At 40.7% G+C, this 14962-nt stretch overlaps 2 protein-coding genes across 2 annotated transcripts in view; both read left to right on the plus strand.

The window, feature by feature from the left end:
* Positions 1-10879, plus strand: LOC306966048 (matrilin-4-like; the record flags this gene model as incomplete). Its single annotated transcript, XM_079560682.1, has 14 exons — positions 1-61; positions 1807-2186; positions 3108-3300; positions 3636-3758; positions 4068-4190; positions 5268-5390; positions 5496-5618; positions 6051-6167; positions 6496-6618; positions 6688-6810; positions 7248-7658; positions 8729-8887; positions 9252-9322; positions 10721-10879. The coding sequence occupies exons 2-14, from the start codon at positions 1821-1823 to the stop codon at positions 10877-10879; spliced, it is 2214 nt and encodes a 737-aa protein (XP_079416808.1). The 5' UTR covers positions 1-61; positions 1807-1820.
* Positions 10743-14962, plus strand: part of LOC306966620 (uncharacterized protein) — a 20270-nt gene continuing 16050 nt past the window's right edge. Inside the window, exon 1 of the mRNA XM_079561427.1 lies at positions 10743-11100. Within this exon, the coding sequence (XP_079417553.1) occupies positions 11016-11100 (85 nt within the window). The 5' untranslated portion in view covers positions 10743-11015. The remainder of the gene's footprint in view (positions 11101-14962) is intronic.

The raw sequence follows: 14962 nt of genomic DNA on the forward strand, positions 1-14962 counted from the left end.
CGATGGAATTCTCCAACTTCTGCTCCTAAGGAAATACAAAAACACAAAGCCAAACCAGCAAGTAAGTAGCTGATGGAGACTTTCCCATGTCATTTTGGTTGAATTTAGACAATAAATGGATAACAGAAAGACTATTTGCAGAGTTCAGCCACTGTTTGAGGTACATTGTTTGGTTCTTTGTCAGACTTGCTCAAACGCTATGTATCAGGGGTTTAGTAACAGGTAGTGAGTGAGTTGATCCACTAAGATGAAGGTTGCGGACATAGCAATGACTAGACTACCGTCGTTGTGTCCTTGCCAGACACCTCGACATCCATCCTTTGTTTTATGATTTGAGCGATTGTCAGAGGTTATGGAACAGACTGGCAGCCACTGTGCAAAGACGTAAAAAAAGTGTAACTAATACCACCTACACATTTACATTTTATCATACTTTTAATGGCCATAGCATGTAAATATTCACAGGAGAGCGTGGAATAAGTAAGTACACTGCCTGAAACTCGCTGAACTACAGCAGTTTTGTAAGGAGGAATGGTCCAAGATTCATCATGATCTTGTAAGCGTCTAATCTGCAACTACAGGATGGCAGTTATTGCAGAAGACTCAGCCAGCTCCCAAACTGTTCAACTTTGGGTCCATCAGTCCACAGTATGTTTCCAGCAGTGCTGTGGAGCATCCAAGAGCTCTTTCACAAACCAAAATTTTATATTTTGTGTGGAGGAAAAATGGAACATCAACATCAAAACCTTATCCCCACTGTGAAGTCTAGTGCAGGGAAAATCATGGTGTGGGGCTGTTTTGTTGCCTTAGGGTCTGAACAATGTGCTATCATCAATGGAAAAATGTATTCACAAGTGTATCAAGATATTTTGCAGAAAAACCTGAAACATTCACAACAGCGTGTGAATAAGTAAGTGAACCCCTGTATTAAGTAGCTCCTGATCCTTCTTTTGTAGATTACACATTCACAAAGATCAGGATGAATCTTGGACCATTCCTCTTTACAAAACTGCTGCAGTTCAGCGAGATTCAGGCGGTGCACTTACTTATTCCACGCTCTCCTGTGAATGTTTACATGTTATGGCCTTTACAAATATGATAAAATGTAAATGTTTGCGTTTAATAAAGATCGGACCACATTTAGTGACCAATTTAGGCAGAATTGTGAGATTTTTTTTTCTTCCCACTGTATTTTATGCAGCTTACAGTATAGTGACTTTGAATGAGTACAAACTAATGCCTTTTGACTTTTACATAACTAATAACTAATACAAAAATGGTATCAAACCATCATCTGTACTGGATTGTTTTTAAAATTGAGAAGCTTTTCACCTCTTATCTCCAGTGACTTTATCAGAAACTATTAATCTCTAGCAGCAGACTTTACTTTATTTCATCAACAATTTAGTAAGTCTAAATGAAAAGTAGTTGCTAGGAATTAAATTAAGACTAAAATCTCCAGATATTCTTGTCGACTTTTAAAACCAAATAAAAATTAATACAAGAAGCGACTTAAAGCAATTTCCAATGACACATTTTGAAAGAGCCATGTGTCATAAATTCACAATAATATGAATGTCAAGTTGAGTAAATGAATCTTAGATTTAGTTGACTACTTTTACACTAAACCTTTGTCGACTCAAACTAGACTGAGAGGTAAGACCCTTGTACTGTTCTAGGGGGTTGATGATCTTATTATTGGCTCCATCTTTATACAAAAAAAAAAAATCTAAATTCAAATCCAGAGTGAGCATTACACACAAAGGTACAGTTCAAGATAATCTGACTTCTCTTACATTATTTCAGCGGCTCAGTGCAAAATGATGCCACTGGACTTCGTCTTTGTGATTGACAGCTCTCGCAGCATCCGCCCCAGCGACTACGAAAAGGTCAAAACCTTCATCGTCAACCTGCTGCAGTTTTTAGACGTGGGTCCCGACGCCACTCGAGTCGGGCTCCTCCAGTACGGCAGCGTGGTCCAAAACGAGTTTAGTTTGAACACACACCGCACCAAAAAAGAAGTGGAGCGAGCAGTGATGAGCATGACGCACCTCGCGACCGGGACGATGACAGGGCTGGCTCTGCAGTACACGATGGAGACGGCGTTCACAGAGGAGGAAGGCGCGCGCCCAGAGGAGCTCTTGATCCCACGAATCGCAATGGTTGTCACGGATGGCAGACCACAGGTACGGTGTTAATGTCAATGAATAAGTGGACGCTCAGGACCATGACAGGCCCCTGATAATAATACAGTGATAGTCATTTGAAAGCCAAGACCTTCTAGTTTCTAAAATTATGTGCACGATCTGTGTGAGGGGAACACAATTTACATCACATTTGCCGTCCCTAACAAACTGATCAGGAGGTACGGCGACCCCTTAACCATTACAAAAGAATAGTAATCTTCTTGAAAAAAAGCATCAAAACCAGACGAAAACAAGGAAGAAAGTGCCACAAAAAAGCCACAAAAGCATGACACGAAAGTGATGGAAACAGTGTCAAAAATGGGACAAAAACGCAATTTTAAAAAGTGACAGAACTGCTGCAAAAAAGGCACAAAAGAGCAGCAAATAAGGGATTAAAAAAAGCGATGGAAAAAGTAAAAAAAGTGAAGGCAATATCACAAGGATAAAGATCCGTTGAGATCAGTTTTGTTGGCTTTCAAATGAGATGTTACACTGGCCTATAGCTGTCCAGTGAAGAAACTTTTAGATTTGGGTAAAGCCAAACTGGAGAGAATGCACTCGGCTAAGAGGTTAAATGGACCAATTAAGAATGGGGGGATAGACTTTGTGTCTGATGCACATAAATGTCAGCATTCAGGAAAACAGCTTTGGATATGGCACTGATGAAAGACCGGGAGACTCGGCAGAGACCGTGTGTAAAACTGGGACAAAGGGGTTTTGGGAACATCCACAGGGACATGGGACAGAGGGCTCAAAATTGGGACTATCTGCAAACTGTCACATCTGATTACACAAACCTTGCCGCCTGTTGGCTCAGATTGATCCTCTGTCAGGGCACCTAATCATAAAATTGCCTGTTATTCTTCCAAAAATGCTGAGTAAGCTGTGTACACTTCTAAAACTTCATGATTACTGTAACAGGACGAGGTGGAGGAGGTAGCTGCACAGGCGAGGCAGGCTGGGATACAGATCTTTGCCATCGGAGTGGGGCGAGTGGACATGAACACGCTGAAGGCGATTGGGAGCGAGCCGCACTCTGAGCATGTGCACCTGGTGGCCAACTTCAGTCAAATAGAGACACTGATCACCGTCTTTCAGTCCAAACTGTGTGGCGGTAAGGCACACAGGCCTATTGTCTTAAGAAGATGAAGATGTTTAAGCCGTCGCTCACTCCCCTCTTTCAATGCATGAAGGCTTCAATCTACTTCTGACACTATAAGCGCTTTGGATGTAGTCGTGATTAATGGTACTAGTAGCCAACTTGAACAGTACATTAAAATACTCTTAATGAGAAATATGCTACTACTGCTGACTACTTCTCTCCACTGTAATGTTCATGTTATACTACCCATTATTCAGACCTCTCACATACTTACCGTTTATTGGAGGTTGAAAGTGATGGGTACACTCTGTCTGACCCAGTTTCCTCCTCTTCTGTCTATTGAGCAGAGAGAGACATGTGTGAAGTGGTGGACCATCAGTGCCAGCACATCTGTGTGAGCAGCCCGGCCTCGTACCGCTGCAAATGCAGGAGCGGATACGTCCTCAACCCAGATGGCAAAACCTGTCGAGGTCATTCATATGTTTATTCCCAAAGATGTTTTTGGCCTGTATATTTTTTTAGACAGTAGGACAGTACAGCATAAAATGGGGTTAATAGAAGAGAATGAAAGAGACAGATCAGATCAGATTCTTGGAGCCGGAAGTCAAACTCATGACACATCACAGTACCCAGCATCTGTTCTCTATATTTTTAATTGTTTTGTTTGCGATTACAGAGAAATATACTAATAAAGTACATAATGTTAGTAAACAACCCTTTTGTACAGAATTTGCTTCACTCTCATTCATAACACTGGGCTTGTTCTGTCACCTTTGCAGCTGAGGACACCTGTGCTGAGGTGGAGCACGGATGTCAACACATTTGTGCAAACATTCCTAAGGGCTACGAGTGTCGCTGTCGCCCGGGATTCCAGCTCACCATTGACAACAAGACCTGCAACCGTAAGAAAACCAGGCCAAACCATGTCTGTGTCAAAGAGGAGAGGAGGTGTCAAGAATGTAAGGGAAAGTGTGCAATGATGAGATATATTTTTGTATTTATGGAGACACTGCAGAAAAATCAGGAAGCAGCTTGGATGGTTAGAAAGTAAAGAGAGCTTATTGCATTGTTTGGACAGACATGCAGTGATTTACTGCTGATATTACTGATGTGTTATGTAGATGAAGTGGATGAATAGTCACTCAAATGCATAAACCATATCACGGATGTTTTGCATAGACTTCCATTAGTTCTGAGAGCCAGCAGTCTCTGGTGTTTCTGCGGTATTGACAGAAAAGAGTGGGCGATTTCCAGAAAGATGTGTGCTATTTCAATCAGTCTGCAAGTGTGGTGATGTGAAAGGGGGTTCATGTCGTTGTTTAAGTTCTTACTGTATGAAACTTTTTCTTGGAGCACAGGATTGTTTAATCTGGACTGATTTTGAAGTGCGCACCAAAGAGCAAAGACACAACTAAAAGTCGTAATATTATCGCACTGACGTTGCACTGAGGAACTGTAGTGGTGTTTCAGCCTTTGTTTAATAGTATTTTTGCTGTTTTAATAAACTTCTACCATAGAGCAACACGTAGCCAGTGGCAGCTACAATGCAATATGTTAGACTTTAGTTTAAACTATCTTTCTCACTCAGTATTCTCCCACTAACGTGAAGGTTGGAAGTTCAATATCTGCTCCTACCAATGCATACTGGCATTGTGTCCTTAGGCAAGACACTTAACCAGTGTTTTCACACTCTGTCTCTTTTCAGTGATTTTCTTTTCCTTCCCATTGTTAATAAACAATGTGGAAATGAATCTTGCTTATGACCATATTTAGATTAGATATGTGTGGTTGTATAGGACAAGTCAGTTTGCCTCATGCCTAAAGCAGCTGGGAGAAGCTTTTATTTCACCTTGAGGAGGTGGATGAACTATGCTTTTCCGTTCAAACGCGCTGCACATGTTGTAGACTGTCTGAGGGGACACCAGCACAGCAGGTCGAGTGCTGTCTGCTTTATATGGCGCTGGAATTGTTTGTTACAGAAATAGACTACTGTGACCTGGGCCTCCATAAGTGTGAGCAGGACTGCATCAGCATCCCAGAGTCCTACATCTGCAAGTGCGGGAAGGGCTATGTGCTGAACCCGGACAAACACACCTGCAGGAGTGAGTATCGCAGGGCAGGAGGAAGTGACACTCAAATAAAGATCGCATAAACAGAGCGGTACATATAGAGCATGTGGCTTTTAACATAGTGTTATTGTTTTGCAGAGGTTGACCACTGTGCAGACGGGAGGCATGGATGTGAACAGGAGTTTGAGAACACAAACAAGGCCTGTGTTTGTAAATGTAGAAAAGGATTTACCCTGAGACCAGATGGAAAAACATGTCAGAGTAAGTGAAAAGTATAACTATTTCACTTTTACAATGCAAAAAACCTGTAGTTATTTAATTAGTATAATATAAGTGGGTATTATAATGTTTAAAATCATACACATTGACCTGTTTAAAATGGGGACTGTGAACTGAATCTTTATGTTTAAACATGCAAATTTGATTACAGTAATTGTGCAGCCCTGAGAAAAATACATTTCATACATACATCTAGAAATGTTTAATGACTAATAAGAAGTTACCTTTATATAGTGTCGACCTGTAAACCCTCTTAGCATAATAAATAAATAATGATAAATTAAAAGGGCTGTTTTCTGATGAAACCGTAACCAGAGCATTGCCAGTCTAGTGATCTATTATCGACCATAATGGATCTTGAGTCATCTTTTCTGAATCATACTAAAAGCCAAAAACATCCATTATATTCCACAGAGATAGATTATTGTGCGAAATATGGCTGTGAACAGGAGTCTGTGAGCACAGGCAGCTCATGTGTGTGCAAGTGCAGACCGGGCTACAGCCTGCGGCCCGATGGAAAAACCTGCAGAAGTAAGTTATCATTTTATCCACAAGAGGAGCAGATACCACAATAATGTGCTGGAGTAAGATTTAAGGAATATCACCAAAATGTGAAAAACAATCAAATCTTCATACACTTTCGTACACAACGCATTGAGTTGCCTTGTGTACGAAATGCGAAGTATAAATAAAGTTGCCTTGCCTTGCATTGCCTTTAAGCAAAACATATTTTTAAAAGCAAGAGTTGAACTTGCTCAGAGTAGATTTATGTAGTTATAATGAAATAGTCAAACAAATTTGCAAAAGTATAATAAAGTACAAAATGCTGTTTCCATCTTTATTCATTATTGTCTTGCAGAGGTTGACCACTGTGCAGACGGGACACATGGGTGTGAACAGGGGTTTGAGAACACAGACAAGGCCTGTGTTTGTAAATGTAGGAAAGGATACAAACTGAGAGCAGATGGAAAAACATGTCAAAGTAAGTGAAACACATAGTTCATCGTTAGCGATAACAACAATCATTACACATGCACAAAATCTGTCCCAGGTCTGGACCTGTGTCAGACTGTGGACCACGGCTGTGAGCATCTCTGCGTCAACACCAATGACTCGTACGTCTGTAAATGCTTCGAGGGGTTCACACTGGCAGAGGACCGGAAGAGCTGCAAAAGTAAAACCTTAAAACTTTCGACAACATTTTCGGAAGACACTAGTGCACATTGTCGGCCGCACCATTGCCCAATTTTTGGCCAAAAAGGGATTTTGTCACATACTGTCCAAACACTGCTGCACTTTTATATCATTGTATCACAACCAATCAGAAGGCTTGTTACAACAACTAAAAATCCTTAAGTCCTTAAAAATTTACTTTTGTGCAGTTGACTGACTCTGGTTTGCTTCAACTAAAATCACTGTATGAAAATGTGTAAAATGGGAGCAGGACTGGAGGGAGACGTCCGTGCACTCCCAGCACAGACACTCTGCTGGTCCTGGGGAGAGAGGAAAGCATGACATATTTAATTTGCAAGTGTGGCATTGATTCTGATGTTACAGAAGGGATTATTTTTTTTATTTGTTGCCTTTTTATTTCATTTTCTTGTTCCCCAGAGCCCGATTGTAACAGTGGTTTCCTGGACGTCGTCATTGTGATTGACGGCTCTAAAAGCCTTGGTCCATCCAACTTTGAGCTCGTGAAGCAGTTTGTGAACACCATAGTCGATGCTTTTGACGTGTCCAGGACGGGGACTCACATTGGCCTGATCCAGTACTCCACCAAAGTCCGCAGCGAGTTCAGCTTAAACCACTTCACCTCTGCGCGGGACGTCAAGCAGGCCGTGTCCCAAGTGCAGTACATGGGGAGGGGGTCACTGACGGGATCGGCTTTAAAACACATGTTTGAGACGAGTTTTTCAGCTGGAGAGGGCGCTAGAGCCGGTGTGCAGCGGGTGAGCATTGTGTTCACAGACGGGAGGTCCCAGGATGATGTGTCAGAGTGGGCCACCAAAGCCAAAGAGTCTGGTGAGTGACAGTTTTGGTGAAGTGAAGTGAGTGCCTAAACCAACAGAGCATATATATGTATTTATATTAAACCCTATACTGTGTGACTTTCCTTTTAATAAATAGGATAAGATAAGCATTCAGTTGAGAACAAGGTTTTTTTTATTCATGAAAATGATTCAGAACCCACTGGGGAAACAGCATTGTCGGTGACTAGCTGTGGGCAGTGAGCACGTTTTGGATTGATAACGCCTTCCTCAATTGTCTGTTGTTTTGTAGTAACATAGCATTATTGGGAATGTTCTGCAGTGTAGCTTTAAGTATGAGTGTTTCAAACTTCTGTGCATACCCTAGCCCAGGGGTGTCCAAACGCATATTGAAGCATACACGGGGTGAAGGGCCGTAGATCGGTAGTTAGTGCCGCAAAACCTTCGACTAGCAGAGGTTTAAATTGTGCCCCATACCTCTATTTAAGCTTAAAGCCTTCATGCCAGCTCAGTCTCACAGTAAAATGTTAGTTGTTCGGTTAGAATTGCATAGAATTATTACATTTCAAATTAAAAGGTCCATCTCTGGTGATGTGTACCGATACAGCAAGAGGCCGAGGGCCACCATAAATTGGTCTGAGGGCCGCATGGAGCCCAATGGACTTAAAATAAAAACTTCATTCAGAAAAAGAAAACAAATCAATTAAAATAACAAATAATAGAAAATGTAGAACAAGGTTCACAAACTTTTGACTCCAGTACCACCTCCGAATAAAATATTTGATATTACAAGTGCCAAAGTCAAATCAGGACCAAATCTGTTCTAAAACTGGTCTACAATAGGAATTATTTAAATCATGTCAAGACCAGAAGAGCCTAAAATTGCATATAGTCCTGAGTACCACACCTGTACCAGTACCAGTTTGAGAACCACTGAGCAAACCCCTGTCCAGTATCTTTAAACTGGTGCCTTGGAAAAGATCTATAGTTTCAAGATGATAATACAAATTCAAACGTTTGTGCAGTAACACAATGTAACATAAGACTTCATATCATAAGGCTCAGGGTTAAGGTAATTTAACCATGTGTTTCTTTGATTCATAGGAGTCACCATTTATGCCGTGGGTGTTGGTAAGGCAGTTGAGCAGGAGCTGAAGGAGATCGCCTCAGAGCCCAATGAGAAGCACCTTTTTTACGCTGAGGACTTTGGGAAAATGGGAGAAATCACAGAGAAACTCAAGGACACACTCCGAATATGCAAAGGTACATCTCTCAACAACTTGTATCTGCGCTATACTTTACTACTTTGTACTTAATAACAGCACAAAAACTCAGTTGCATTACAATGAACAGTTAACAGTGTTGCTATAAATGATTTAGCTGTCAAAATATCCGTTCTGATCTAAGAAATGCTCCAAAGCAGATGAGAAAAATAGGCCCGTCCAAGAAGTAAACTGCAGTGGTGGTTGTTTGATACTTTGATCTTCTTTACTCAATTTCCCATGTCTTGCCCTTTATTAAATATTTCATCTGAATGAGTAACATTCAAAGAAAGCTCTAAAAGAGGCCCCGCAGTGAAAGACAGAGAGTCCTTGATCTCGTGCTTGTGTCTAATTTGTGCCCACAGTGGATGAGAGCGTGTGCGAGTGTGAGAACATCGTGCTGTTTCAGAATGACGTCAACGAGAAACTCAAAATGGTGATGAACAACAATATCCTTTTCATGAACATTCTGCAGAAAATGAAATTCAGAGAAATGTTGTGGAGACTAAATACTAAAGAAGTGTTGTTGTACATTAAGGCAGTGGTGAAACGCATTGGTAATGATGAATGAATAATTGGAAATACACCGGAAATTAATGTTAAAGTTGTTATATTGTGATCAAGCACATGAGTGGCGTGACTAGAACTGTATCTAGGAATTTCCACTTTCCGCTCTCTTTAACAGATTTTAAAGATGTGCCATCATATCGTTGGGCCTAAATACATGAAGTGTTCTTGTCAATAATAAGTACTATTTAATGTTCAAGATATGTTATCCTTAACCTGCTCACTCGAAGCATTATCAAAGAAGATTCAGCTGCTGGAAGATCAAAACATTCGCAAATAGACCAGAGGAAATCCCATCACGTCCGTTACCCCGAAAAACACTTTGATACTTTATACCAATTATAACAGAGATATTTGTGCACTTTTATTATGCTTTATATGTGTATTTTTGGTTGTATGATAGCATGTTGAAATAATATTTTTGTATATGTTAATAATATGGTAGATGGTCTCAATTTATACAGCGCTTTTCCACCTACATTAGGCACTCAAAGCGCTTCAGTGCCTTGCCCAAGGACACAATGACACCGCTCTATCATAGGCGCCACTGTTGCATGTTTATAATCATAATAATAAACATGCTACTTCATGCCTTTGAAAAAATTGGGTGGCCTCTTATTGGTACATCCCATTACGTTACATTCAAGATACTCATCGCCTGAAATGTACAAATGTGGGTGTCCTCAATTTATGGGTGGATTGTTTTGCCAACTAATGTTTCTATGTGTATTTGGTCAATTAGCTTTATCCTCTTACTGTCCGCCTTAACCGAGAACACTTTCTTCAGCTTTACCTAAATCTAAAAGCTTCTCGACTTGAGCTTACAGGCTATAGGCCAGTAACGCCTCATTTGAAAGCTATATATTGTGATTTTGACGCTTAAAAAAAAAAAAAAGCTTTTAGATTTGGTTAAAGCCGAACTGGAGAAACTGTCCTTGGTTCCGGTGGAGGTTAAGGGGTTAAAGGACCCCTTTCTTTGTGTGTTTAATAATAAAAATCTGGTAAAGGGCCTTCAATTTCTTAACTCTGTCTCTCCATGTCCCATCACAACTTGCCACAATGGTTCTACTTTTTGTGTTTTTTATTTGTATTTGTTTATTATTACTGACTTTCATTTTTACTGTGTCTGTAGGCCACGTATACGTTTTCTTGCTACTGTGTGGCATGTGTAGTTCTGAGGTTTTCCACCGGGAGGCGACACTTATGAAAACAGAGCGCCGCTTGTAGCACATGTATGGCCTCATGTTCAGGTCTCCGCCTCCTTCAGAGCGAACGGAGCGGCTTTGGGCTGGGGGCAGGAAACACTCAGGACAAACTAGACCCCGCTTTGCTTGAGCTGCACATAAGAGACCGTTGTTGGCGCGTGAAAGCTACAGCGGGCCACGCGCAAAGCCTAGTGGAGATAATGCCGCTCACTTATGCATAGATAGTTATTGAAGTGTTGCTTGTATTTCTGTGCCAGGCAAGTTGAGGATTTTTATTTTTTTAAAGCAATTAACACATCTGTCTGTTCTCAGAAAATCTACACGTTTTACATTTGACTGTAGCTTTTTGCAGTCAAAATGGGGTGCTCCTCATCCAGTGCGCAGACTGTGGACCAGGAGAAGAGACCAGGCACGAAGCCAGAAGAGGCCAACGGCTCTGTGGGTGAGTAAACAGCGCATAAACTTGTAATATCTACTAAAAGCGGTCAGTTGTACCAAGGCAAGGCATTAAATGAAACGGTTAGGGTGTATGATAATGTAGAATAGACTAGAGTGACACTGAAGTTAGTTTTTGTGACTTCAGTTTTGCAAAGGGGTGTGTGCACCGGCTGGTACACAATGTGCTTTCAGACTCAGGTCTCCCTATAACACATCCCACCATAGCATATCCCACTATATGGACAAAACGCTGCAGAGTTTTGCATGCAACATTATGGCAGCAAATTATTGAGCAAAGTTATGACAGTTGTAAGAATTATGCCTATATTCACAATAGATGAGTGGAAGAAAATGCTGACTTGCAAATCTGTGAATAAAACATGAATCACATGAATCCAAAAGTTAAGATGGCTGATGGAGGATAGCATTAAGGATTTAACTGTAGTAACAGAACCATTGGGAGTTTCCTGGATTGTATTTAACAGATGATCTGGAAATGATAAATGGTCTCAACTTATATAACTTTTGTACCAGCGCTTAACAGCAAGGAACCAGTCACCCTTTCACTCTCATTCATACACCAATGTATGCAGACTCTGGAAAAGCTAGAGACAAACAACCAAACCAGTTTGTTGTGGATTTGAGACAGGGCGAAACTCCCAGGCATCTATGCAAGTATTCAAATTTGCATAAAAGCAAGTAGTAGACTGATTATTTCAAAGTTGTAGCGCTTAACCTTTATCTATAGTGGTATTCAAGTATTCTTTTATCTTTTGTTTCTTTTGTTTCGTTCCATTCAAGTGATTTAGCCACAGCGCAGTCCTAAACTCTGTTAAATGGAAGAGGGAACTATGCTCTGCTTGGGAGTGCATGATTTAAAATGTACAATGAAAATCAAATCACACACTCAAGAAGCAGAAGAGAAGAGCTCACAGAAATGTGTTAGGCAGAGAGGGAAAAAACATCATATGGTTGGCCTTTTATTGACAAAAGAAAACAATATAAATCTACGAGGCTTAAAGGGGCTAGATGCAAGTTGTTCATTTTATGCTCACTACTGCCACCTCCGGTCTTATGTGTAACTGCAGTCTCTATATTGCGCTCATGCATGATGGCACTTCGGACCCGAATTAACACCTTTTTGAGTGACAGTGCAGGATTTTAGAGGCAGTTGTGGTGAACAGGTCTGAGCTCATTCTACACCTTAGGACATGGCTGGAACATGTAGGGGGAGGAAAATACTTAATTTTAACATTTTTAAACTCCCTATAGTCCCTTTAAGAATAGGCTCTGTTTTATCCTCCATATTTAATGCATGCTTTGTACAATATGAATTAGTTAGTGTGTGTGACAGTGTATAAGACAGTCAACATTTAAAAGTAGAACTGATGTCAGGCCAGGCCCAGAAGAGCCTTTTGTGCATGTGGTCTGATTTGAATGCCTACTATGGTGTCACCATACACATGTTTGTGCGAGAGACTGTGGCTCATTCCCACTGTCTTTGCATGTGCAGCCTGTGCTCTCATTACAGCAGTAGGCCGGGATCATATGGAGGTGTTGCACAGACTCTGATTGTTTTTCGTTCATGTGTGTGTCATGGGCAGCTGCAGCAGGACAGCGTGTTCTGGCTGCGTCACCGCCCTCTTCACATGCATACGGCATAACAACACCCCACTTTCTGTGTTTGTTTATCAAGTTCAAACTATTTACATACGTGACTTGGGTTGAACAAGATGTCGCTAAAGTTTATTTAAAATTTGAATGACGAGTTACTAAACATGGTCTCTAGCCTACATTAATTAATGGTGAGAATTTTGTCATCTGGCATTACAACATCTGTGCCAAATCAATGTGTTTCTATAAACCAAGATGAAAAACACATACAATCCTAAAGCACTCCTCAGAGTTCATAATACTGGCATCGAGGTTGAGCAGGACTATATTCATTATTTATCATGTCTAAATATTATATAAGCAGGCTCCACTCCACAGCATAAAATGGAAGCTAAAAGGTTGTTGTACAGATGATGGATATATGACATGTGCTTTATTTGACATAAATAATAAGATAAATTATATTTGCTGGTAATTCACAGAGCCGTTTTTAAGACCATGAAAATCCTTTCCAGCCCTTTTTTATTAGTCTGTAATTTACAGGGTGTATTTTTGGCACATGTCCCGCCCTACAGCTGTCACTTTAATATTATATAGGCTATAGTCGAAGCACACTGACTCTTTTAGTTTAGATGTGAACATTTTAACAATTGTCCTCATAGACTTAAAAATGAACATAAATTGTTCAATCCACTGTACACATTCACAACAATTCACATTATCTATGATCTATGTAAAATAAAAAGTGGCAGCAATATTGTTTCTGGTATTATATGCGTTTTAAGTAGCCTAAGTAAGTAGAATATAGTACAGTATAGTTCGAACAATTTAACCCAGAGCTATTCCAGGCTGATTCTAATGCTCGGACTGTAATATCTGGAATAGCTATGGCTTTAATTATTCAAGAGGAGGACGTACGCATTTACGTTGGGCGACAGTGGCACAGATAGAAGAACAGGTCTTGTGACTGGAGGGTTGGCGGTTGAAAAATTGCAGGTGCACACTGTCAATGTGTCCTTGGGCAAGACACTTCACCCACTTAACCTCCAATGTCTGATTACACTGGCCTAATGAGAGTGTAGTGTAGAGTAGTTCCTTGATGTAAAGCATTTTGAGAGCTTAATGTAAGTAGAAAAGCGCTGTATAAATATGACCATTTACTGTTTCTCTGATTGGATCAAGCAACGCGTTTCACTCAAATTGTTGGCAAGTGTAAAACTCACCCTCTCACTGCAATACTGCCACATGATTGGCCTGAACCACCACTGAAGTGGATTCAAAGAATTCAGCGTGATCGGCACAAACTGTATTTTTGTGTGTTGTGAACTCACAAATACTGCGCGAGTAATCACTAGGATAATGTGACATCATGCCAAAAAGAGAACCACGGTAATGTTGTTTGCTTCACTAATGAAGCTGAACTCAGACAGTGCATGTCTGTCTATCATCGCAGCTGTGGACCTTTCAACTCTATTGGTCCCATCCCCTGTGCCCAGTTCCCCTCCCTCCTGGCCTGTTTATGGTCTGGTACCTCTGTTAAATGCCCCAGTGTTATGACTGGGATCTTGGTCATCTTTGTCTGTTTTGGATGTAGAGCTGTAGCCCTGGCCAGCAGTTTATTCGTCACATTCCCAGTATGTACACGACAGAAACCTTTAGTTCAGTGCAAAAACTTTTAACATTTTGAACTGACCTAAAAAATATGACCCATAGAGCTTCAGATTTTCATTACAGCAAACCCTCTGCCTCTGGAGTGCAGTGATTTGCACATTGACTGGACATTCTTAATGCAACCCTTTATAATCCAGTCTTGGAAGTTCTTATTTTTCTAAAACAAGTGACACTACTGCAATTACAGCGAGCTAATGCTATACAGTAAGAGCTAAGCATTGGAGCCTTCCATTACTAAGGCTTTTGTCCATTTTTTGAGCATTGAACATTTTTCTCCCTCAAGGATCACAATTTTTAAAATGTAGAACAGAACTTACTAAACTAAAGTGGACTAAAATAACCTGTTTTTAAATGGATCATTGGCCGAACGCCCACATTCCCTTCCACTCATCACTCTGAGCTTGTTTTACCTCCTCTGTCAGACAAATAAAACCAGGAAACTGCAGTGGCCAAACTATCCATCCGTGTTAATGTTTTTAGCAATGACGCCAATTCAAAACCTCCATTGCTCTTTCTTTAGTAAATAAGATTCTGATATTCGCACTTCGCCCTTTTCTTTGTACTTTGACTGCACACACCCA

The sequence above is a fragment of the Gobius niger genome (genome assembly GCF_951799975.1).
Source record: "Gobius niger genome assembly, chromosome: 8".
Lineage (NCBI taxonomy): Eukaryota > Metazoa > Chordata > Actinopteri > Gobiiformes > Gobiidae > Gobius > Gobius niger.